The 27435-nt window shown below is 40.1% G+C and overlaps 1 protein-coding gene across 2 annotated transcripts; it reads right to left on the bottom strand.

Moving 5' to 3' along the window:
• Positions 1-1155: 1155 nt before the first annotated feature.
• On the bottom strand, positions 1156-27435 carry LOC126100155 (serine/threonine-protein phosphatase PGAM5, mitochondrial). Of its 2 annotated transcripts, none has more exons than XM_049910697.1 (5): positions 27120-27435; positions 26758-26930; positions 26459-26673; positions 15125-15258; positions 1156-2508 (listed from the first exon to the last, which is right to left on the bottom strand). In XM_049910697.1, the coding sequence occupies exons 1-5, from the start codon at positions 27290-27292 to the stop codon at positions 2358-2360; spliced, it is 846 nt and encodes a 281-aa protein (XP_049766654.1). In that variant the 5' UTR covers positions 27293-27435; the 3' UTR covers positions 1156-2357. The 2 variants fall into 2 exon arrangements, with proteins under 2 accessions (XP_049766654.1, XP_049766655.1); XM_049910698.1 differs by having other exon boundaries at positions 15125-15255.

Raw genomic sequence — 27435 nt, 5'->3', positions numbered from 1 at the left:
TGCTATGGCAATGCTGGAATTTTAAAAACCTCTATTACAGCACACTTGATTTCCTCACCTATATTTAAATGTATTTATCCCAACACAAAACAACATCAATACCACAAAGTTCACTTTAAATGGAAACATTGACAATTTGAGCACTGATATGTGAAAGCATATTCTGACTAGTTCTTTCCAACACATTATCTCATCCACAGCATATTGTTTCATACATGAAATGTTTCAAATATAACTTTAATAACAGAATAATAAAATAAATTACTTTTACTGCAATAGTTCTGTTAACGGTTGGGCTACATCTTCACAAAAAGCTATTAACAACAATGCTGTTGTGTCTCAACTGCTTTTTGTTTCTAAACATTTGTAATTTATCCCAAATGGAGTGAAAATAGTAGTTTCCTCGAAAGACATGTCAGGTAACTTAAGGGAACTGCAGATTACATTCTCCCACTATCGCACGCTTCCATGGATAGCAATGGAAAAAAATGTGACAATCCATAACTGGGTTAAATGTCTACTTGCTGTGATGTGTTACTGAACCAAAGTCATCATTTTTGCCTATTTCTGTACACTGTTACTAAAATGGCCCATCTCAAATCAGTCAGCATTAAACATTCAATTTCATGCTGAAGAATGGAAGCAAAATGTAGGTCGCACTAATCACAGCGAGGAAATGGAACTAGATATGAATATAAAAAAACTGTCGCAAATTACACTACCATCATCCCAAAATAAAGCACCTATTTGGATTATGAAACATCCAGTTTTCCACAAGAAATAGGTCCAATCTCAATACTGAGTTTTTGATACTTGAGAGTGAAGAAGCTTTCTATTGTGGATTTTTACCACGAAAGTTGTGTGCTCTGACACTCATCTGATAAATGTCATTGCAAATTTGTGCAAAGTGAGGTTTGACAAGATGCCAATACTAGTATGTTTAACTTCTAATAATATTCAGTAGTCCAGCATTTATCACTTTCTAGGATTCGGTCACAAATTTAACTGCCACATCTTTCATTTACATACGCTACTGAAGTACTATATGGCAGCTGATAGCAAGGTAAACCTATCATTCTGTCATACCTCTCCTACGTCACACACTGTACAAAAAGACTACTTTCATAATATGCAGCCGCCATTACAAAATGAAACCTTTCATGGTATAACCAAGTGATCCTGACAATTTGAACCACAGAATGATGAAATTTGTAACTGCAAATGAGAGTAAACCATAAAGCTTTACAGCAGTAGTACGTATACTTATCACAGCCTGTGTTTGAACCATTCTGCAAATAATGTGATCAAACCATATGTCATTACTCCAATATGAAATCAGTGTGTTTTAATTTGTATTGATATTTCTTCCAAATGTTTTTGTGTCATAAGAGTTAACCTGAAGTAGAAAACTATGTGAATTGTTCCTAATGTGTTCTTTACTCATGCATATACTGAGAACCTGTGATGGGAGGATTGTTACTACACTAATGCACTTCATAATTAGAGACAATATATGATAAACAACATGAACAAGAAATCCGAGAACAATATTCCTGGTATTGATGGGCATGTACAAAACTATATGCTCGTATCATAGAAAGAGGTAGTAAATACACCTTCTCTCTGACTCTCCAGCTTTAAAGAGAACTATTTAATAACAGAAATGAAGTAATCAGCCTTTCTGTTCAGTGGATATCTGTCTAGTTGCCATATGTATTATAAAATTTTTCAAAGAAAGCCTATTTGACTTGCAGAATAAATCTTACATAAATTAACTAAAATTTTCAAGCAGCTCAATGTGTGTCTTCCAACAGTTTTATCCTATTCATCAGTCATCATTTCACATCAAGTTGGTGTCTGGTGACTTGCCTCAATGGTCTGCATGATAGGCAGTGCTATGACTACTGATCCTCATCATCTTCAATGTTGTCTTTTCGATACACAACATTTTTAATTTTACTAACTGTCCAATATTTTAAATAAATTTAACTAAATGAACATACAGTAAATAACACATTCCAAATGTCACACAAAATGTTCAAATGAAATACAACACCATATTTTAGTGCTAAAATGTTCAATATGTCTTGTTGGTAAAAAAGAAATGCAGCTCAAGAATAGAAGGTGGAAGTCTCATTTCTGTTAATAACCCAAAAAATTTCCCTACAACAGGCACTAAATGTCTGAAGTTTCCTTAAAAAGCTGGTTATCACACACACAAAAAATGTCACTTCACACAATCTAATTACACAGCAAACAGATCAAAAGTACACATATTTTTTCCACAGTTGTGCTCAGTCCAAAAATAGCAACAATAATCAACTCCACTCAAACAAAATAGTTTCTCCTCTCAAAGTTTATGTGGATGTAATGTCTGCTGCAGGCATGTGACCGGTGTCACCAAGAGAACGTAAGTAAACAAATCCGCTGGGACGGATGACAATCCATGTAATACTTGCATGGTTCAGGCTCAGACGCAACCAAGCTTCAGGAGGAAACTGCAGTGCTCTAGAGAGAAAAAAAAAAAAAATTCAAACATCAGAAATGAATATAAATGGCTAATTTAAAGGGTGTACATAAAGTCTGGAAATGCTTTCAATTATTTATTGCACAAGAACCAAACATTGTACAGATATCATACATATGTCATTTTGAAGAGGAACCCTGAAAGTAGGTTCCCCCCCTGTATACTGCCACAGCGTAGTTAGGTAATTTGCCGATAGTCAGCGCTAGTCGCGAACAAGGAAAATTCAGGTGCAGAGCAAGCTTTCTGTGTGTGTTGGTGTTCGACAAAAATAAGTGTACTACAGCTGTTCAACAAATGTTCAGAACCAAGTACAGTAGGAAGCCACCAACAAGGAAGGCCAATTACCATTGGCACAACAAATTCATTACGATGGTTTTCTTGTGCTCGGCAAAAAGCGAACATCCCATGTGAGTGAAGTGAATGAGAGACATTCATAAGGACTCCAAAGAAATCGGTGCATTGTGTATCCCGTGAACTCGAAATGGCTCCAATGACAGTCTGGAAAGTCCTGCGACAGAAGCTGTCTATGAAACCATTCAAATTGGAGCTAGTGCAGAAGCTCAATGATGACGAAAAAGACAAGCATTTTGAGTTTCGTTCGCAGTTGCAACAACTGAATAAGGATGGGGATGGCATTGTTGATCACTTAACTTTTAGCGATGAAGCTGCTTTTCGCACTAATGGGAAAGTGAACAGATGTTTTTTGTGCCTTGTCACATCGAAAACTGTACAGGCCATTCTTCTTCGCCGAGAGCACTGTCACTGGATATTCCTACTTTGACATGTTGCAGCAATGGCTAATGCCTCAAACGCAATCGGACTCTCCGTTCATCTTTCAGCAGGATGGGGCTCCACCCCATTTTCATCGTGAAGTTCATGAGTACCTGAACACATGGAGCTGCCGCATCGATAGATCGGCCATGCTACAGAAGGGGCAGTGGTTTCATGAAATGGCCTCCACAATCACCAGATCTCTCTCCGTGTGACTTTCTTCTGTTGAGACACATTAAAGATCTGGTGTATGTACAGGCTCTGCCGTGTGATGTAGCAGAGCTCCAGGAGAGAATATGGGAAGTAACTGCCACAGTCGATGAAGCCATGCTGGGACGGGTACGGCAAGAATTCAATTACCATATTGATGTCTGCCGGGTCACTCATGGTTCACATATCAAATGTTTGTAAAAAAAAACTACAATGGGTTTAGTTCTAGTGCAATAAATAATTGAAAATGTTCCCGGACTTTATGTACACCCTTTACACACAAAAAACATGAGTGAAATATTCCTATTTGTGTAAGGAGTACATTGGCCAATTGTTCATTGAATTATGAATTGACTTTTTGCTGCTCTACATATTAATTGTAACAACATCGTTCTCCATTCATTCACTGCTGAGGCTATTTCTTTACTGCCATATTCATGTTGGCCAAAGTACAAATATACAAGCTACCTATTCACAATTTTTCATCAACATTCACAACAGCTCCTGTCAAAAGTTATTCAAGATCCAAAATCAATTACACAGTAAACCATAAAACATGTACAACTCTATTACACACAAAACTTTTCTCATAGTTTATCTGTTTGCACTATCACCTTTCCTCATTTGGCTGAACACCCAGAATGTAATTATTAATTTTTGTATGACAGCTTTTTGAGATTCTTTGGAAACGAGAAAAATTAATTCGGTACAATACTAAACAAGTAAGACAGGTGGCTGGAAGAGCTACTGATTGCCTTTGTGGAGGAAATACTAATAGTTAGTTTGGAGTAGTTAAGTTGTGGTTTAAGTAAATGACAAAATTTAAGCCGTAGAGAACTGAATAACAGATCAATGATGAAGCAGTTTCCTTTCAATTATTAGTCAAGAGGACTCTTATGACACTTCTCAATGAAGCCCACAATCATCATATTATTTTACTCCATGTCTGACAGGCAAGACACAAAACATAAATACAAGGTGACTTACCTAAATAAAACTTGCACCACAAATATTGTGGAAATGGAAAATGCTATTGATGTGCAGTTTTCACAGTATGGATTGGGAGTCACGGTCTCGTATTGTTAGCCAATAAACAGACCGTAATAATATTTAGAAAGTGTATTTTTTGTGCAAACATACACTTTTTGAATGGAACAATGCCTATTGCCATTAACAAACTTAAAGTAGGGTAATAATAGAAGGAAACATTCCACGTAGGAAAAATATACCTAAAAACAAAGATGATGTGACTTACCAAATGAAAGTACTGGCAGGTCGACAGACACACAAACGAACACAAACATACACACAAAATTCAAGCCCTCGCAACAAACTGCTGCCTCATCAGGAAAGAGGGAAGGAGAGGGAAAGACGAAAGGATGTGGGTTTTAAGGGAGAGGGTAAGGAGTCATTCCAGTCCCAGGAGCGGAAAGACTTACCTTAGGGGGAAAAAGGGACGGGTATACACTCGCGCGCACACACACACACACATATCCATCCACACATATACAGACACAAGCAGACATATTTTCTTTCCGCTCCCGGGACTGGAATGACTCCTTACCCTCTCCCTTAAAACCCACATCCTTTCGTCTTTCCCTCTCCTTCCCTCTTCCCTGATGAGGCAGCAGTTTGTTGCGAGGGCTTGAATTTTGTGTGTATGTTTGTGTTCGTTTGTGTGTCTGTCGACCTGCCAGCACTTTCATTTGGTAAGTCACATCATCTTTGTTTTTAAAGTAGAGTAAATTAGAAGTGGTGTTGGTAGCACAATTCTAGCGTGAGTCATTTGCAAGATGAAACTTCCTGGCAGATTAACACTATGTGCCGGACTGAGACTCGAACTCGGAACCTTTGCCTTTCGCGGGCAAGTGCTCTACCAACTGAGCTACCCAAGCACGACTCACAGCCCAGCTTTACTTCTGCCAGTACCTTGTCTCCTACCTTCCAAACTTTACAGAAGGTCTCCTGCAAACCTTGCAGAACTAGCACTCCTGAAAGAAAGGATATTGCGGAGACATGGCTTAGCTACAGCTTGGGGGATGTTTCCAGAATGAGATTTTCACTCTGCAGCGAAAGGCAAAGATCCCGAGTTCAAGTCTCAGTCCGGCACACAGTTTTAATCTGCCACGAAGTTTCATATCAGTGCACACTCCACTGCAGAGTGAAAATCTCATTCCGGAAACATCCCCCACGCTGTAGCTAAGCCATATCTCCGCAATATCCTTTCTCTCAGGAGTGCTAGTTCTGCAAGATTTGCAGGGGACCTTCTGTAAAGTTTGGAAGGTAGGAGATGAGGTACTGGCAGAAGTAAAGCTGGGGCGTGAGTCTTGCTTGGGTAGCTCAGTTGGTAGAGCACTTGCCCGCGAAAGGCAAAGGTCCCGAGTTCAAGTCTCAGTCCGGCAAACAGTTTTAATCTGCCAGGAAGTTTCATACCAGCGCACATTTGGCTGCAGAGTGAAAGTCTCATTCATTTACAAGATATCTTATTTCGAAAAGTTTCGTTACCAACACCTTTTTGTGCCATTCAACCAGCATAGTTGCTAGGTACGATGTTGTTATGTTTTCTTACAGTGTGCTTGTGTGTTCCTTGAGTGCAAAGTGACTTGTTAGTCAGTCAGTGTGTGACTGTCCAAGCACTAGGTCATGTGTGGATGATAGAATTAACCAATGCAGAAAAAGCCACCATGTTCATGGTGTAAGGAGTGTGTACGAAGAATGCAGTTCATTTTTGTATGATGTATGCAGCAAGATGTCCTGACAGACGTCAACCATCTCAACAATTATTTATCAACCTCTTCGACCAGATATGTTAAAGTTTTATTGTAACACACAGACAGTGTAACAGAAGAAAACAAGTGATGACAGAAGACAGGAAAATTAATGTTCTTGCTGCTGTTGGAGTTGATCCACATGTTAGCTCTCATGCAATCTCATAAGAAATTGGCATGTATCAGGCAAGTGTCCTCTGCATTCTCCATCGATATAGGTTCCATTCCTATCACATCTCTATCAATCACGAGCTGCATGGAAATGATTATCAGAATCATGTTAACTTTTGTACATGGGCATTACAACAGGATACTCCTGATGAAACCACAATTACCAATCAAGCCCACGTAAACTGCCAAAACATGGATTACTGACCTGTTAACAAACCACGTTGGCTTTGTCAGGTGAACATCACCATTTGTGGAGTAAAACACGTGCTGTGTGATAGTGAACCATCAGTTCACAGACCTGTTTTTCACAGATGGAATACTAAATGTTCACAGGTATTGCTACCTCCTTATAGTCCATCTTCCAAGGCCACTGCAGACCAGGAGAAACCTATGGTACCAATATGATGGCTGTCCAGCTCATAATGCATAAAGTGACAGAGCCTGTCTTCAAAAATTATTTCCAAATCCTTTGACTGGACATACAGGACTTTTACTTTGGCTGGCCCATTCCCAAGATTTGATGCTTGTAGACTTTTTTTCTGCGGGGAAAGCTGAAAGATGTTGTCTACAAGGGCATGTCAACTACAACCAATGATATGCAACAATGTATTACTGCAGCCTGCCCAAACATCTCCTTTGAAATGCTAGCATGTGTACAGCAGTTGTTCCATAACAAATTGGAGGTGTGTATTAACACTGTCATGGTCATTTTGAATACTTGTGACAGTCAATTGTCTTGTTACTGATCAGAGTCCACATAACTACTGTATGCACTTATGTTGTTCTTTACTGTGTGCTACCACAGGTATTATACAAGTATCGGGACGCGAACTTTTCAAAATAAAATATCTCACAAACAACTCACCTTAGAATCCTGGCAAACAAGCATCACTGACATACTAATTTACCCTACTTTTAGTTTTTTAATGTCAATAGGTACTGTTCCATGTTACAAAAAAATGTTTCCAGAAGAAATACACTGTCTAAGCATTACTACAATCTGTCAATTGGCTAACAACATAAGCCCCTGGCTATCAATCCATTCTGTGAAAACTGCACATCGATAGCACATTCCATCTATGCAATATTTGTGGTGCAAACTAAAGTGATTCATCCCACATACAGTATATCTATAGGCATGACCTCCATGATAACTTCAGTGCTGACGCACAAATGAAACTGAGCATCTTGCAGCAATAAAGGACTCACTGTGAGCAAGTAAGTGCATGGGCTGTGGACACTACTAGTGTAACAAGTTGAGAATTTGCGGCAGAAGGGAAGTGTGTCCATATGGCTGCGGCGGTTAACCCTGCAGTGGTCGCACAGGATATTGTTTCATTGTAGGTCGCATAGCGTCTCACAGATGCCATAAGCATTATTGCGCCAATAATGTACTTTTAGTTCAATCTGTTCAAGTTTATATTTGTAAAAACACTAATCAAGCACTATAAAAGTGAGGAGTGCATTATGACCAATGGAAAATAATTTATTTTTCTTATTTTGAAGTATAAATGTGCTTCATAAAACTGCTGACTGTCACATTATTAATTTTTAATGCCTTTCATCACAAATGTGGAAAACTATCATACACTTTACAAAAACTTGCATTACAGTCTTTGTATGGAAACACTGCTATTTAATTGTGTTGTACAAATTATAACAGAAATATCACATTCAGTGGGCACTACTCTCAGCAGTCAGCACATACTTGCTGTAAACACAAAAATTTCTTACAGCTGCAGCATCTGTACTTGGTGTACCGTTTTTTTTTATCTACCACATTTACAGCAACTCTGTCTTTTCGAGCTTTGGTCCTCTTCTGTAGGTTGGACAGCGACCGCATCTGGAAAAAGATTCTGAATATCTTGTCTGAGATTTCTTGGCAACGATAAGCACTGGGAACGTTGACGCAAGTAATCGTCAGCTAGATTATGTGCCAGAAGTTTCAGAAACTAGCTGTGCCTGATGCGAGCACTGCTGTTATTTGCATGGTATACTATTTGCGCATTTATACTTGCAATGTTCATCATGGCATAAAAAATCACCACTGGCCATCTGCTGGTTTTTCTTGATACATTGTACGTGCTGCATAGCTGATCGACAGTATCAACTCCTGATTTGCTTGCATTATAAAATGTTATCATTTCTGGCTTTTTCTCATCGCCAGAAGTGGCATCAATTCCATTATCATGATGCATTGTGGATAGTATCAGAACCATCTTGTTTTTCTTGGTGACATATGACATTAGAATTGAGTTTTTCTGAAACCCAAACACTGTGGTTCTTATTTCCCTGTTCTCGCTTGTGTAAACTCTGGTGGAATCTCAGGTTTATTCTACCCTATAGTTCCAACCAGAGTAAGAGTCTTATGATGCAAGTAATCAGCTAACTCTAATGATGTGAACCAATTTTCTAGTTATATTACATCCAGTTCCTGAGATCTCATTAATGAGACGTTTCACAACATCTGTTGGTTTGTTGCTAACTGCAAATGGCCCTGTAGGCTGCTTACCAGCATAAATTTCCAGGTTGGCTGTGTAATACAATCCACCAAAGCAAATATTTTGAGCCCATACTTATTTGTTTTGCTAGGGGTGTAATGTCTGAAGAAACACTTGCCCCTGAAAGCTTCCAGCTTTTCACCTGTAGTACAGCGCTCCCCGACAGAATAAGCATTTCTAAAATTTTCCACAAAGGGAGAAAACACCTCATATGGGGGCTAAATTATCCACCTTCTTCCTTTCCTCTCTGATATCCTTGTTGTTGAACTTCTAGCAATACAACAGGAACCTAAATCGTTTTTCAGCTATTATCAGACAACATAACTCAATTCCCATTTTATTGGCTGCCCAGCTATCTTGGGTGTTAGTATTATCTTTGCTTGCAGCACGTAAATACAATATTTATAACAGAGCTTTTACTTCAAATACATCGGTCAGTTGAGCATCCCTTTCCCTGGAATAATTTTTCTGCACTTCATAAATCTTTTTATTTGTGTGATCAACAATACTAGAAAGTAATGCACCATCGAAAAGTAACTGCCAGTGTTCCATCGGTGTTCTGGCATTCTTAGTGGCTCCTTTCACTCCAGGTAAATGAGTAACAACGTTTTGTCGTTGAATACGAACATTTTTGGGGGACACACTTTTGACCATTTTGTGGATTTGTTTCTTCCCAGAAAACATTCGTCCACACGATCATCACTGTCACTCTCACTGGAGTCTGCATCTTGCTCAGTATTCGAATCTTCTTCTCGTTTCCACATTGTCTTCTTCCACATCACTGTAAATATCAAACTCATCATCAGATGCCTCGAACAGCAGTCGGAGTGCAATTTCCCTATCATGATCATTTTCCAAATTGTAGGTCTTCTGTGAACTCATGTTGGATCTGAAGGTAAACAAAATACCTGTTAGCAACAGCTGTTACTAACAAGTATTAAAAGCTACTACGTTAAATAAAAAATTTAATGTATACCTCCAGTAATGGCAAAAGGTCGCGTGGCATCTGGTAGACTCCAGCGATGCAGCTCCGAAAACAATCTCCTACGGCGACTAATGTGATACTGATGAGCTGAATATGTCTGTATCTAGATAACTGACAGGCAGATGGCACCACACAGCTGCCAGTGTATTTGTTGTACAACAGTGAGTGAACGAAGTGCAGCTGGTGTGTCTCAGACACCGACCACTCCAGGGTTAAAACAATATATATATATATATATATATGAATATAATAGAGGGAAACATTCCACGTGGGAAAAATATATCTAAAAAGAAAGATGATGAGACTTACCAAACAAAAGCGCTGGCAGGTCGATAGACACACAAACAAACACAAACATACACACAAAATTCTAGCTTTCGCAACCAATGGTTGCCTCGTCAGGAAAGAAGGAAGGAGAGGGAAAGACAAGAGGATTTGGGTTTTAAGGGAGAGGGTAAGGAGTCATTCCAATCCCGGGAGCGGAAAGACTTACCTTAGGGGGAAAAAAGGACAGGTATACACTCGCACACACACACATATCCATCCGCATATACACAGACACAAGCAGACATTTGTAAAGGCAAAGAGTTTGGGCAGAGATGTCAGTCGGGGCGGAAGTACAGAGGCAAGGATGATGTTGAAAGACAGGTGAGGTATGAGTGGCGGCAGATTGAAATTAGAAATTAGCGGAGATTGAGGCCTGGCGGATAGCGAGAAGAGAGGATATGCTGAAGGGCAAGTTCCCATCTCCGGAGTTCTGACAGGTTGGTGTTAGTGGGAAGTATCAAGATAACCCGGACGGTGTAACACTGTGCCAAGATGTGCTGGCCGTGCACCAGGGCATGTTTAGCCACAGGGTGATCCTCATTACCAACAAACACTGTCTGCCTGTGTCCATTCATGCGAATGGACAGTTTGTTGCTGGTCATTCCCACATAGAACGCTTCACGGTGTAGGCAGGTCAGTTGGTAAATCACGTGGGTGCTTTCACACGTGGCTCTGCCTTTGATCGTGTACACCTTCCGGGTTACAGGACTGGAATAGGTGGTGGTGGGAGGGTGCATGGGACAGGTTTTACACCGGGGGCGGTTACAGGGGTAGGAGCCAGAGGGTAGGGAAGGTGGTTTGGGGATTTCATAGGGATGAACTAAGAGGTTACGAAGGTTAGGTGGACGGCGGAAAGACACTCTTGGTGGAGTGGGGAGGATTTCATGAAGGATGGATCTCATTTCAGGGCAGGATTTGAGGAAGTCGTATCCCTGCTGGAGAGCCACATTCAGAATCTGATCCAGTCCCGGAAAGTATCCTGTCACAAGTGGGGCACTTTTGGGGTTCTTCTGTGGAAGGTTCCGGGTTTGAGGAGATGAGGAAGTGGCTCTGGTTATTTGCTTCTGTACCAGGTCGGGAGGGTAGTTACGGGATGCAAAAGCTGTTTTCAGGTTGTTGGTGTAATGGTTCAAGGATTCCGGACTGGAGCAGATTCGTTTGCCACGAAGACCTAGGCTGTAACTTTCCGGGACTGGATCAGATTCTGAATGTGGCTCTCCAGCAGGGATACGACTTCCTCAAATCCTGCCCTGAAATGAGATCCATCCTTCATGAAATCCTCCCCACTCCACCAAGAGTGTCTTTCCGCCGTCCACCTAACCTTCGTAACCTCTTAGTTCATCCCTATGAAATCCCCAAACCACCTTCCCTACCCTCTGGCTCCTACCCCTGTAACTGCCCCCGGTGTAAAACCTGTCCCATGCACCCTCCCACCACCACCTATTCCAGTCCTGTAACCCGGAAGGTGTACACGATCAAAGGCAGAGCCACGTGTGAAAGCACCCACGTGATTTACCAACTGACCTGCCTACACTGTGAAGCGTTCTATGTGGGAATGACCAGCAACAAACTGTCCATTCGCATGAATGGACACAGGCAGACAGTGTTTGTTGGTAATGAGGATCACCCTGTGGCTAAACATGCCCTGGTGCACGGCCAGCACATCTTGGCACAGTGTTACACCGTCCGGGTTATCTTGATACTTCCCACTAACACCAACCTGTCAGAACTCCGGAGATGGGAACTTGCCCTTCAGCATATCCTCTCTTCTCGCTATCCGCCAGGCCTCAATCTCCGCTAATTTCTAATTTCAATCTGCCGCCGCTCATACCTCACCTGTCTTTCAACATCATCCTTGCCTCTGTACTTCCGCCCCGACTGACATCTCTGCCCAAACTCTTTGCCTTTACAAATGTCTGCTTGTGTCTGTGTATATGCGGATGGATATGTGTGTGTGTGCGAGTGTATACCTGTCCTTTTTTCCCCCTAAGGTAAGTCTTTCCGCTCCCGGGATTGGAATGACTCCTTACCCTCTCCCTTAAAACCCAAATCCTTTTGTCTTTCCCTCTCCTTCCTTCTTTCCTGACGAGGCAACCATTGGTTGCGAAAGCTAGAATTTTGTGTGTATGTTTGTGTTTGTTTGTGTGTCTATCGACCTGCCAGCGCTTTTCTGCAAGAAGTCATGCTTTTAGTTTCTGTGGCTTTAAAATGCCAAATTGTTGATTTACTTGCACGATATGTTACCTTGTTATCCTCCTCCTCCGAAAACATGCTGGTAATTATTAATATGAATAGGCAGTGGAGAAGAACAGGATCTGGAATGAAGTAAATTTATGGACAAGGAGAAATAAACCATCAGTGCAATGTGGCCATAATACATATGGAAAGCATAGTGAGGTAAGACAAAGGAAAATACTATGCAAGAAAATAACCTAGAAACGACTGAATCTACAACGTATATATAACTTCATGGCAGATGGCAGAGGAAATTTACAAAAGCCTCAGTAAAAGAAAAATCAAGAGCTTGTCTGAAACAGCAAGCCATAGAAACCAAAAAACTAAATTGAGACAATTTACAATCACCTTGTCTTCTTGCTGACAAATTCCTCTTCAATTAATTTGTGTAGTTGGTCACTTGCAAAATGCGATGGCGAACATAATTTTCAAGAATTGGAACTTATTACCCAATTCTACTGATTTTGATATAAGATATATTGCAGGACATGAGAATGAGATTGCAGAGTGTGGAATGTAATGGAGGATGTAATGGTTGGAAGAGAGTGAAACTTATAGAATTCGTCTCCAAACGATGGTAAAATTTAGTTGAAGCAATTATTTACTGTTATACCCAAAAGGAAATTGCATGCTAAACTCTTCCTTCTACTCAACATTACCGACTATAAAGTTATAATGGCTACGGCAAAACTTACTGGAGGGAAAACTGTTGGCAACACTGAATGAAGGGGTACATAGAACATACAGAGAAGTTCACTGCAACTTGACTTAGATACTGAGATTGGAAAGTTTTGTTAATGGCTTGCATATCAATTTTGGGGACCATTATAATACAGCCTCAGTCCCACTGCATGGTATATATGAGGGCTGTTCACTAAAGAATGATCATAATTTTTTATGGTCATAATTTCTCATGTTAAAATTTAATCTTATGATATTCTGTTAGCTTAATGTGCAACAAACACGCCGTAGTAGTTTCACTGTTGGGACTCCTGGTTCCACCTGTGAGAGGCAGGCAAGGTCAGACATGTTCAGTATCGCCTACCGCTACAATGGAGGTAACACACACAGAACAATATGCGGCTTCGAAATTCTGCTTTTGTCTCAACAAATCTTCAGCTGAGGCCTATACAATGTTACAGGAGGCCTATGGAGAGTCTGTTCTTCCCTACAGCACAGCTTGAAGTTGGTTTAAATTTTTTAAAGAGGGGAGGCAATCAATTTCAAAGGAAGGTGGACCTGGTGGTCCAGTTACTGCTCTTATGGAAGAAAACATCAACACTGCTGCTGTCATCGTGAGAGGATTGACGAATTACCTTAAGATCACATTCTGAAACACTGAACACTTCATTGGCTGCCACCCACATGTTGGTGACAGAAAAATTACACAACATGTTCCTGAATAAAAGGACATTCGTTTGCAGGTCTGCATGCAGTTAAAGTTGACATTAGAGAAAGATCCAGAATTTCTTTCAAATGTAATCACTGCTGATGAAACTTGGCTACATCATTTTGATCCTGAGAGCAAACAGCAAAGCTCATTGTGGGAATCTCCATCACCAACCCCCAAAAAAGCAAAAGTTATGGTCATCTCATTTTTTGATATTTGTGGAATGGTTTATCAGCATGTTGTACCTGCACACACATCAGTAACTGGACAATACTGCAGGGATATCCTGAAAACATTGCAAGTCCATATCAGGCGCAAAAGAGCACATTTCCGTGATGCAGGCTGGATGCTGCACCACGATAATGCACGGCCACATACTGCCAATGTTGTTGCTGAATATCTTGCAAAACTCAATGTGAAGTGCATCCCTCACCCTCCCTATAGTCTGGATTTAGCCCAATGTGACTTTTTTCTGTTCCCTAACATGAAGTAATGCCTTCGTGGGAGGCATTATCAATCATCAGAAGCAGTGGTGAAGGCTGCAAATGCGATTTTATAGGACCTCTCAAAAAGTGGTTTCCAGCATGTAGTTGAAGACTGGCAGAAACACTGGGACAAGTGCATTACATTCATGGGAGACTACTTTGATAAGGACCATCAAAATTATGAGAATGAGTAAAGGTATATTTTCGAAAAAAATTATGATCATTCTTTATTGAACAGCCCTAATAGATGCAAACTACAGCACCTGCATAACCACAAGAAAGTTCTTGGAAGAAACATGCTGAAAAAGTCAAATGAAGTTACAGGACATCTGATATCTTTATAATATGTATAAATCCCCAAACTGGTTATTGATGCAACAAACCAGCTATTATTGTACAGCAACCATGTGTATCTTGCTTGAATACGGAAGAGCTCTTAATCTGAACAGGTAAAAAGTTTTACTGAAACAGTAATTGTACTTCTAGACAGTAATTTTTGTATGGAAATTGCAATACATTGAAATGCTGTCGCATTACAAATTGTTTTTCCCATGACTAAACTGTATTCATTTTCATAAATGTTTCCTCAAGTCACTCTACACAGACCATGCATTTACTCTCTGTGCCAAGAAAATAGTATTGAGCATACAGTGAGATGATGATCTGGTCACAAATCATTTAACATTATTAATTAACATAATTATAAAATAACTATCAGACTGTAATATGTTACACAAAAATTCAAAATACAAACCTGCACACAAAGTAGCGAATGACATTTGCATGACAGACAAGGATCTCATAGCTGTCCGAAGTTTGACTGGGTTTGGCTCTATGAAAATACTTCCTGAATGCACCCTCAATTCGAGCACCATCGCGATGAAACTGCTGTCAAACAGAAGAACTGTCTTAATATTCATTCAAAAGAGTGTATTTAATTAAATTAGTGTGCACCCTCTCTCTCTCTCTCTCTCTCTCTCTCTCTCTCTCTCTCTCTCTCTAAAAAAAGCAAAGGTCATTTACTCAGCTAAACAGAGCCGTTACCAGTTTGTGAGAGCAACAATACTGTAACTACTGTGACAGCAGATTATCACTCAATAAGTTCTGAGGGGAAATTGAAACACATCAACTCACTTCTTTGAAACATTAAAATAATTTCTTTGTGATATCTGTTAGCATAAAACTACTCCCTACAAGAGCGTAAGTCAAGTTTAGCTGCATACCATACTGACTTGCCACCACAGCCACAGCTGTTAAGAGCATTTAACGAAGAGTGGTGCAGAGGTTGCCCACTCATTCAGATTACTGTGAACATGAACCAGGACTTTTTTTTTTTTTTTTTAAATTTCAATATTACTATTGCTGCTCCTATACCTTTATGGTTAGTATGCTGTGGAGACTTTCTTCTTAAAAGATGAAAGCCATGTTCACAGAGGAGGAGGAGGAGATTAGTGTTTAAACATCTGAAAAACAACTATGTCATTACAGATGGGGCACAACCTCGGATTAGGCACAGGTGGAGGAGGAGTGCAGCCATGCCCTTTTAAAGGAACCATCTTGGCATTTGCCTTGAGTGATTTAGCAAAATCACAGAAAATGCAAATCAGGATGGCTGGATGCAGGTTTCAACCATCATCCTTCCAAATGCAAGTCGAGTGTGCTAAGCACCACGTTACCTCGCTCGGTCAGTGTTCACAGTTGCCCGCATAGACTCCTTGTCTGACAGACACTCATGCACCCTACCAAACATCCCCATAATGTGGTAATTCTACAGGATCTAATTATCAACTACAGGCTTCAACTGGATATGGTATACACAAAGAAACTTGTGCACACACTTCCTCACAGAACTCAAGGTCATTGTTGACTGGGGACAGTATTGCACAGTATTAGCACACGATCTCTCATGAGGGGAGGGATGAAACTAAAACATTCACCTACCTTAGACATATATCGGCTTGTTTTTGTGCAGCCTGTAGTTGCCAAACATAGGTAAGTCAGTGGTTTTGAAATCGGTTTCCTTAACATTCATACAAATTACCCTGTTCTATGCCAGGAGTGTGAAATCAGCTTTTCTTCTATTTTCCTTTTGAAAAGTACAGGAGGTTATTACAGTGGTCTGCAGTGACACAGAATGAAATCTAAAAACTTACACTACTCCTGCAGTTTTATTTTGGCTGCAACTTCCTCTTGCTTCAGAGACAGTCGTAGTCTTTGTGTCAAAGGTGCCTCTTAGCAGCAGGAATTGCTTGTATCAGTGTTGTGGTATAGAAGCAAACTGCTTTCACAATAAAGGCAAATGATAATCTAAAACAGAGGGTTGTGATTCTTTATCTCACTTTTTGGCATTCATCTCCTTACCTTCCTCTGAACATGAGGAACAATAGGTAGGTTTTACTCAGATGAGGTCACAACCTAAACAGTTTGTACAGGATCAATAAGAAATCGTATCAGCCAATGTTCACTTGTGATACCACATTGGTGGTTAAGAAATAAGAGTAAACTTAATAGGTATAAAACAATTTATCATGTTAGTGTGCTCAACTGGTAGATTACAGCAAAAAAATATGGAACAAATACTGATGGCACATCAAAGTCCTGTCACTAATTATCGTGGGATGCTGCACAAAACTTTAAAACTTGTGCTCATTTTGTCCCACAGACTGCTAAAGTCGAAGGCAGACCATGAGACAAACTTAAGCCTATCCTTCATTTCACAAATAAACAGTTAATACATTGCCTACACTGATCTGATTGGACCATATTATACAATGGTAATCAGTTACACCACCCAAGTCCCTCCTGTCCTCCTCTACTAGTTATAAGATGCAAGGGAGCAGTCATTGGAGGATATAGAATACAAGAAGGGAATAGTTGCTGTATAGCCCCTGCAAGATACAATGGGTGTGATATCACTTATTTCCGATGCAGTGCCCTATGAGGATAGGAATATCTCCCACACAGGAGCCTCAAGACAAACAGTTGAATTCTTGGGTGGAATGCACCTTGAGAAAAAGGCAGAAACACTCTAAAGCCTTTAGCATGTATGCTAACCACAACATATAGTATTACAACAGCTTACAAAGTTCAAGGGACAAGAATTAGGTGGATGCATAAGTTCACAGAGCTTTTGTTTTGCGTGTTGGTATTCCGGTTGCTCTAGTTTTTTTTATTGATTGTTACTTTTCATTTTTAGTTCACTGTTGCTATTTGAGATCATATATTGCCATTTTGTTGTTTGGAGATAGCGAGTGGAGATGTGTAGGCTAGAAAATGGAGTGCCAAGTGGAGAAATCACAACACTTCCAACATATTCTTCTGTTTGAGTACAATAGAGGGGTGATAGCAGAAACATTTGTATGAGGATAATGTCATTGGCCAGAGCACAGCAAGAAAATGGTTTTCTCAGCTTGAGGAGGATCACTTTGATGTCGGTGACTGCATTCACAGGAAGACCTCCAGGGTTTCGTGAAGATTGTTTAAAAGCTTTAATCCACAATGAGCCACATCAGTGTACTCAAGAACTGTAAAATATGATGAACTGTGATCACCCCACCATCATGCGACATTTGCATGCAATAGAGAAGGCTCAAAACTCTTGTGTATGCATACCACATCCTCTAAGCCAAAATCATAAAAATCAGCAGGTGCCAAATGTGTATCTGCTTGCTTGTCATCAATTAGCCCGTAAAGCTTGTGTTGGAAAAGTGTTAATTCTCCACAGAAGTCTGCTATGCAATGTGCACATGAAGCAGGGGTTCACATTCTGAAAGCTGCAAAGTGGAAAGTTTACATTTCATGATTACTGCACACGATTAATGACGACAATCCCGATTGCCGAATGCAATTTTGCGAATGTTATCAGCAAATGGTAACTGATGAATAACAATTCGTGACGAAGGTAGTGACGAGCCACAATTTAAACTTAATGGAACCGTGAATCGGCATAACAGTGTGTACTGGGCACCGGACAATCCGCATGTTTATGTGGATAAAAAGCAGTCAATCTACCAGGGGTTCATGTGTGGTGTGGACTATCACTAGGTACTTAGTAGGACCCTTTATCTTTGACACTACTGTCACTGGGGAAGTGTACCTGGAAATGTCACACACATCAATTTTGCCAGGTATGCGTGTGTTTTATGGAGGTGGTGAAGAGGTCTTCTACCAACAGGATGGGGCGACACCACACTACCACCTAGCCATACGAGCTTTCCTGGATAACATTTTTCCAGGGCATTGGATTGGACAAAGAAGGCCCATTGAGTTCCCTCCACGGTTGCCAGATCTGACACCTATGGACTTTTTTCACTTGTGGGGCTGTGAAAGGTATCGTCAATTGACATAAGCCACACACGCCGGAGGAACTTCACGAGGAGATTACAGTGACGTGCAGCAATCTCCACTGTAATACTGACTGATGTAGTTGTGGTGACCAACCGTCATTCTGTTCTATGTATAGCCACCAACAGTGAACATTTTGAACATTTAAAGTAACTGTGTGCTAAACTGAAAGTACAACATGTGTGATCAATTATTACATGTAAAATAAACACATAAGTAATACTTTTTGTGCCTTAAAGTGTGTGTACATTTTTCTGGCAGACTCTGTATTATTGATGAAGTCTCTTTTACGTGTATCTGTTGCATTTATTAAACTTATGGAATAACCCTATGAACTTCTGCATCAGTTTTACATGAAAGTTTTGGTTTATTTGCTTTGAGAAATGTGTAACATACACAGTCTAGACACATTATTGTCACCATTACCTATGTTTGGCACCCATGTGCAATAACTACACAGCTGGCAGATGGAGGGTATATAAAGCATATTGGAAGGATGCAGAAGAAAGTATAGTTGTTGCCGTGATGTGGAAATGCAGTAATTTATCTGATGACCAAAAGGTCGCAATAATTGGCTTGTGGATCAAGGGTGATAGCATTTCTGAATAGGCTAAGTTTATAAACTGTTGGTGTGCCACCAGCCAGCTATGGTGCATCACAGGTCATAGAAAATCAGGGCGAATGATGGCTGCAGCCAAGTGCACAGGAGAACTTACATGCAACTGCTCAGCAACCAACCATCCAGATGAACCAAGGGGCTACTAACAGTGTCTCCTCAATGACCATTCAGCAATCGTAGCTGACTTCGGGCCTTTGCAGCAGGCACCTGGTTCAAGCACCCATGCTGACTGCCTTTCACTGGAGACAAAGGCTGGAATTTGCATGACCATACCACAACTAGCTATGCACTGAGTGGTGTCAAGCAGTGTACGTGTGGGGTTCAAAGAGCACCAGGAAGAGTTTACCGTACTCCCCTGGCCATCAAACTTCCTGGCTTTCAACCCAGATGAGAATCTGTGGTACTATCTTGATCGGGCTGTTCACACCATGGGTCCTCAACAGAGAAACCTACAGCAGCGGGCCAAGGCACTGGAGCTGGCACGACTTCACATACCTGTTGGTTCTTCCAGAACCTCAATGACTCTTCCTAGACATCTCACAGCAGTCTATGTTGCAAAAGGTTGTTACTCAGGCTGTTGACAGGTCGTCACATTAGTGTGACTGGATAGTCTATGTTTTCACTGAATACTAACTAAACTGTCGGTTCTGAAAGACAAGTTTTGATAATTAGAAAAAAAATGCCATACACTGATCTTCAATAGATAAACTTGGTACTGTTCCCCTGTATTATTCTTTATTTTGTCTCGATTCTCAACTACATGGTCATTTACTTTTTGTGGTATCTCAAAAGAGACTTCAAATCAAACTGCACGCCTGTGGAGTACAGCCCCAGTTGTGTGGACTGGATTCATCATTTCTTATCAAAAATGTCACAGTATGTAGTAACAGAAGGAAAATCACTGGTTAAAACAGAAGTGATATCCAGCGTTCCCAAGGAAGTGTTCTCCGCCCTCTGCTGTTCCTAATCTATATAAATGATTTAGAATGTTTGCAGATGATGCTGTCATTTATTGTCTCAGAGAGTCACCAGAAGATTAAAACCAATTTCAAAATGACACAGACATGGTTTGAAAAGTGGCAACTGTCTCTGAATAAGAAAAAGTGTGGTCTCATCCACAAGACTATGAAAAGCAACCCATTAAATTTTGGTCACATGATAGATCACACAAATTTAATGACTGTCAATTCAACTAAATGCCTAGGAATTAAAATTACAGACAGCTTAAATTGAAAACATCATATAGATAATATTGTGGGAAAGGCAGAACAAAGTCTGTTTCATTGGCAGGCACTTACAAGATGCAATACATCTACTAAAGAAGCAGCCTACACTATGCTCCTTCATCCTGCATTGCTGTGTAGTATGGGATCTGACCTAGATAGTATTGGCGGAGGGCACTGAAAAGTCCAAACAGCAACAGCTTGGTTTGTGTTATTGCAAAATAGGGAAGAAAGTGTCATGGATATGATAAGTGAGTTGGAGTGGTATTCATTAAAACACAGGCCTTTTTTGTTGCAGCCTGGTATTTTCACGAAATTTCAGTCATCAACTTTCTCTTCTGTATGTGAACATACTTTGTCACCAACCTAAACAGGGAGAAATGATCATAGTAATAAACAAGAGAAATCTGAGTTTATACACAAAGATTTAAGCCTGCATTTTCTCCACATGCTGTTAAGAAGTACAATTATAAAGAAATAGTGCGAAAGTGGTTCAAAGAACCCTCTGTCAGGCACTTAAGTGTGAATAGCAGAGCAGTGAATCAGCTATTACGAGGCTGATAACTGTATTAAATGTTATGTCCCCATGCTTAAATTTGATCCTAATTTAGCATCTCGCGTATCAATTTTGCTACTTATTTTCTGAAGTAGCTTCTCTTTTGACCCCACAAGGATGACTGAACTCTATTCCAAATTTTCCCATCACTGAAAAGCCTTGTTTGAATACTACAAATTGAATACCAGACTTCTGTATGACTAATCAATAACACAAACCACAGGCTTTGGAGGTACTCTCAAACTACATAACTTTCTCACTGCCAGTGGAAAGACGGGGCTCAACAGAAATGACAGATTTTATCCTCATGCCTTGTAAAGAGCTGGAGATCTAATCTGTTTGCACAGATACTATTCACTGAGAATAGGTACCCAAAGATCAATCCGTGTCTCTGAATACTGCAGCAATTGGCATGCTAAGACTTCTTGTGCAAAGTGTGATATGTAACTATAATACAAGAAAATTGTCTTCTGTCTTATACAATATTTCATGTATCATGATTTTTAAAAATCATTGGGAACTTTCAGACCAGCACTTTCAACTTCCATTCATAAATACTGCACCCACCATCAGATATGCATAACCTGAAGAGCATTCAAAGAATTAGAGCAGATTAACTACGATGGTAATCCCAAAAGTAAGGTGTGGCACATGCCACACTGAGGCGCTCAGTCTTGGCTTGGCAGCCGTTGAGAATGGAGCTCCTGTTGGATGTTACCGCCAAGTGCGAATTGCACGCAGTTATTCGGTTTTTGAATGCAAAGGGCACTACACCGATTGAAATCAATCACCAATTGATCGAAGTGTATGGTGAGTTGTGCACAGATGTCAAAAATGTTCGCAAGTGGTGTAGAGAGTTTGCAGCTGGTCGGACCGAAATTCACGAGCGGGAGACCGTCAATTTCTGAGGAGACAGTGTTGAAGGTTGAGCAAAGCATGCGTGAAGACCGGCGGATCACCCTGGGTGAACACTGCACAATGGTTCCTGAGGTTTCTCGAAGCACCACTCACAGAACATTAAAGGAAACATTGAATTACCAGATGTACGCAAGATGGGTGTCACGCATGCTGACTGAGGACCACATGTGCCAATGAATTGATGCTTCCCGCACATTTCTTCACCGCCTTGCAGACAAACAGGACAACTTTCTGGACTCAATTGTCACGGGTGACGAAACCTGGGCATACCACTTTACACCTGAAACCAAGCAACAATCATGCCAGTGAGGCATCGTTCTTCGGCAAAGCCGCGGAAATTCAAACAAACGGTCTGCCGTTAAAGTCATGACAACCGCTTTTTGGGATCGGGAAGGGTTATCGTTGGTCAGCTTTATGCCCATTGGGACCACAATTAGCGCTGACAGGTATTGTAAAACTCAAACGAGCAATTCAGAAGCTGAGAAGAGGAATGTTGGGCAAGGGTGTACACATTCTCCATGACAACGCTTGCCCATACATCGCTCGGCAAACCGTAGCTCTCCTGCAACAGTTTCAGTGGAACATAATCACCTACCCACCCTATAGTCCTCACTTGACGCGCCCAGTGACTATCACCTTTTCCCTAGTTTAAAAGAACATTTGGCCAGAAAGCGATTCAGCTCCGACGACGAGGTGAAAGAAGAGGTACATAACTTTCTGAACAGCATGGCAGTGAGCTGGTACGACATGGGCATACAAAAATTGCCACAGTGTCTACAAAAATGCATCAACAGAAATGGTGATTATGTCAAAAAATAGCTAAATGTTCATGCTGTAAACTGATGTAAACCACTGTAGAAATAAACAGGTCTATGTACTAATAAAAAAAAAGGAGACCTTACTTTTGGGATTACCCTCATATATGATGGGGTCATCTCTCAGCTGCATGTATGCCTAAAAAGTTTCCATTCAGTGTCATATATAGTGAATTCTTACAGGTGTGTCTGAGCAATTTATGACAGAAAACAATGAACAGTAAAAGGCATTCTCTAGTTTGGGCTGTGTGTACAACACAACAAATTCACTGTTTGCCAGAACTACTACTTCACAGTTGATCCAGTAATTTGTCTAATGTGAAACTGGGAGCCTCACAGTAAGGCTCTTACTGCAAACTTTTTTAAGAGCCTTTATGCTTCTTGTCACGTAAGTGCTCTTTTGCACTGGTCCTTAAGTGTCTTATTTGTAGGCAATTGCTGGAAAGTTGTTCCTCTAGCGGGTGAATATTGCAGGTAAGTAAGGCAGAATTCTTGGGCCTAATAAACATGTTGTGTACCGTGTAGATGCCACTAGATGGAAAGATGTAGTTTTCACATTGCTGGTCAGAAGTTAAGAATGACACTATAGCAGGCAGCAGCTATTAAACTGGCACCCCCAGTGTCTAGCTTCAAAGGCACCACAACAGGAAGTTAATGATAACCATATACATGGTGCACCTATTATTTGCCCTACTCCACATAGTAAAATTGTAGGAATAGCATCTGCCACTCCCCGTACCAATTTCCCTCGATCTTATCCCATCCCATCCCGAAGTCATTTCATGATATTCAATGCCTTTAAGACTCCCAGTTTAAGATTTCTGAAGTGTGGTAAGCAAGTTTATCACCAAGTAAGTTGATGAATTATTAACATTTAAAATTGGGCTACAGTGTTATAGCAGCCACCTCCTTGTTTCCCCCTACACTTTTAGTGTGTAATATGCTGGAAATTTGGATTCAATGTGAAGTGTACTCATATAGCTTCTTAGACTGTTAACATGACCACTCGCGTTAAGCAGGAGGTCTCAGTTGGACTCCGGTCTGGCACATTTTTTCAGCTGTTACTACTGATTCATTTCAATACCCAAAGAGGCTAATGTCATCAAAAACCTTTATCAAAATCACTGGAACCCTTTGATGATGGGTGACTATTTCTGGGGTCTTGTTAGGGAGAGTGATGAATCAGCAAACAATAGAAGAGCACTGCCACATTTTTCCAATAATATGGGAGGTTAAAACTGAAAATATGTTTTTAATTCATTCATATCTTCCATTGGCAAGATGTCCACATATACATATTAAATAGTATCAAGTTCTGAATATTTATTTCTTGTTTGTTTTAATTTTGTCACTGTTCGCTAGTACTTTTTGACAGTCTGCTGTATATCTAGGAAATGTGACATGGCAGAGAAAAATGGGTTTCACCAGTGACTTTAGAACCCCAAAAATTAGGAATCTACCCATTTACAAGCCAGACAAAAAAAGGGTGTTTAGATTTGTTGATTAATGTTGTGATAGCAATAGGGTATCTCAGTACTTTGTGGAAATAGTTTTAAATGGTTGTCATTAGTATAACATTTCCTCACAAATTTCAGTATGTAAAAAAATTGAAACGACATTCAAATAACTTGAATGCTCACTAAAATGATCCACTTGAATCATGGGATGCCTGTGAAATCACTGGCTAGCACGCTGCTCCAACTGTCGTAAAGGTTGTTCGCAGTGATACCTTGTATTGGAAATTACGTTTCAGAAAATCAGTTACAACTGGTGAGTAGTACAACACTGTACAAATACATCAATAAAAAATGACAGAAAAACTGTTTTTGAGTGTTCCAAGATAAGAGGGTGTGTAAGCGACTTGCTCATAGATATCCAAATAAAGGGGGTAACTACATGTGAATTTGCGAGAGGATTATTTGGATGTAAGTAAAAACTTCATATGAATACATTTTTGCTTGTAGCATAATAGGTTACAAGCTAGACTTCTAATGCAACGTTCTGAAGATCAGTCCTCATTTGGCGCAAATTTAATGCTCCTGTCATCTGAAGTTTACTTCATTTGTAATACAATTATGTAAGAGCTTTAAATTCTATATCATAATACATTTTAATATATATTTCCATTTATTTACTTCATTTTACACCTGATCAATTTGAGCTGAATCCTAAGCATGGTGTTAAACTATTCCATGCTTTATGTAGCTCTTATTCGGACGAATAAGAGAAACCATTTAGCAATTTCTGACCACATCATTCTTCCAAAACAAGTTGTGGAAGACAATTTACCCCTTCCAACTGTCTCCATCGAGCCTGTTGCAAAGCTGTATGGTTTTTGACAAAGAGAAATTGAACACTGCTCAGAACCTACGAGAAAATAAAATAAAACCAAGGCATTACAATGAAATGAAAGTTGATCCTGCATAAGCAATTTTAAATCATAGTGTTTGAGCAGTTGTTAAGTATGCAATAGAACATATACTTTAAGTTTCTGCTCCATCAATTGTATATTTTCTACTAGATAACCTTCCAGTAGTTTAAATTAAAGACCTGGAGGAACAGAAAAACTGCAATGTGTAAAGCAATTGAAGGCAAACACAATGATACTCTCTGAACATTTCTCCTTCATTAGAGACTGGTCATTTAGCAGCTGGGCCACACTAGTTTATTGTCTCATTCTAATTGTATAATTCACTACATAGATTTGAAGTTGTCATTTGCTGATGGTACAGATTACAACAGTAGTGTATTTAGTAAGCATACAATTAGGGCATGAAACTGCTGAAATTTACAGTGTTTTAGACTTATTCCTCAGTAATACATAATGTGCATCATAAACCGCATTTCAAATTCACCTTTGTTTCACATCACATTATCAGCTGAGAAAATTATAGCCTATCTGAAGACTGACAGTTTCCTTTTTGGGGATCTACTATACACCCTACAGCTTGCCCTTCCAGACAAGCTCTTTTATGGTATTTGTTTTGTAAACAAAAACTGCCTTTTCTTGCTGCACTGTATTTTATGTATCCCAGAAGCATTATACCCTTTTACTCTTCAAGGCATCATCAGTGAGCTCTACAATGATAAAATTTAGTTTTGATATGTTTTATTTGTAGTAGTTAGTAACTTCCTTTTCACATGACATCCTGAAAGCCACGGTTCAAGGCAATTCTGTGGATGAGTTATGTGTATCCTAGAGCCTGGCAACTTTGGGCTGATGTCAATTTGCCTCCATCTCTGCCAACATTTCCTGACAAATGTCTCCATCACCACTAAAGTCATTTTCTTATGTTTCATTTGCATTCACAGCAGTATTATGACAGTACAATGCAATGTCAACTACAAGACTAAAGCACTTAAATATGCTGCCTTCTCTGCAACATGATTGATATATTCCTGCTGTGACACTTCTCTTTCCACATCAGCGATCACTTCCATTCTCTGCACCTTCCACTAAAAGTGAAGTTCTGTAACTGACAGTGCATACATTCAATATTATGAGAATTGGTAAGTGGATGCTATTTTCCAAACAACATTCTTGTTAAATGATCAAATATGGTTTTAGGAAATTTCTTTTTGCAATAATTCGATTTTTTAAAATCAGACATACAAATACTTCTGGTTTCCAGTGTCCAACTGGTGGCTCCGGTGGTATTGGCGCACCCTCCTCCAGCATATTGCAATCCTGCACTGGTACATCTGGCAAGTAGCTATGTATAATTTTTGCAGTTTCCACAGCTCGTGCCATTGTGGAGCGAATAAGACACGTATAAGGCATATCAAGTTCCTTCAATCTCTGCCCTGTCAGAGCTGCTTGCTTCCTTCCTGTAGCAGAAGACAATCGTTACTTCATTTGGTGTCTTAATTTGAATCATTAAATCAATACTCAAAAACTTACATCTGACTTACCAAGTTCAGTTAAAACTCTTTCGGCGTCCGTTTCGCCAGACAGGTTATACTGACCATGACGTATCAGTATTAAATTACGTGTAGCAGTTGACTTTTGTTTCTCTAACTCCTCGTTATACCTATTGTCATCTGAATTCCCTTTGGAAGATTTCACAAGTGAGGTTGGCTCCATCCTGTAAGAATTGAGAATGTACGCTAAGTCCAACATCACAAAAGTAAGGACGGTTAACGTTTACAGAGTCAAATACATTTTTGCAACTGTAATAAGTGAAGGAAACCCAACGCAAGTCAGCAGTTTTTCACGGCATGAGAACATACATTACAAACACTTGAAGAGTTATTTTGATATAAGCTATACAAACCTATCCCAGTTTTTGTCCCATTTGACACTTGGTGTAAAATTATCCGTGTAAGCTGCCTGCAAGGCCTGTTTCCTGTTTCTATCGAAAATAAGTCCATAGTACACTATAGCTGCGCCACCACAAGCGCTAAGACCTGCAATCACATAATTCTTCAGCCTTGCAACGGAAACCATAATTACTGTCCACACGTCCAATCTCAATCGCACAACTTATCTCCCATGTGCCTGCCCACACACACACAGTTGGTTTGTTTATATCCCTGGCATATCTTCCCTGATAAACTCTCAAGATTACTGACGCCAAACATCATCAGAGG

The sequence above is a fragment of the Schistocerca cancellata genome, chromosome 9, assembly GCF_023864275.1.
Source record: "Schistocerca cancellata isolate TAMUIC-IGC-003103 chromosome 9, iqSchCanc2.1, whole genome shotgun sequence".
Classification (NCBI taxonomy): Eukaryota; Metazoa; Arthropoda; class Insecta; order Orthoptera; family Acrididae; genus Schistocerca; species Schistocerca cancellata.
This window is presented reverse-complemented; position numbering and strand designations above follow the sequence as displayed.

Coding starts and splice junctions, on each gene's coding strand:
- LOC126100155 (XM_049910697.1), bottom strand. CDS start 27,292: ATGGTTTCCGTTGCAAGGCTGAAGAATTATGTGATTGCAGGTCTTAGC. Junction 26,674..26,757: donor AAGAGTTTTAACTGAACTTG/GTAAGTCAGATG, acceptor CTTCTGCTACAG/GAAGGAAGCAAGCAGCTCTG. Junction 15,259..26,458: donor ACTGGAAACCAGAAGTATTT/GTATGTCTGATT, acceptor TCTGTTTGACAG/CAGTTTCATCGCGATGGTGC.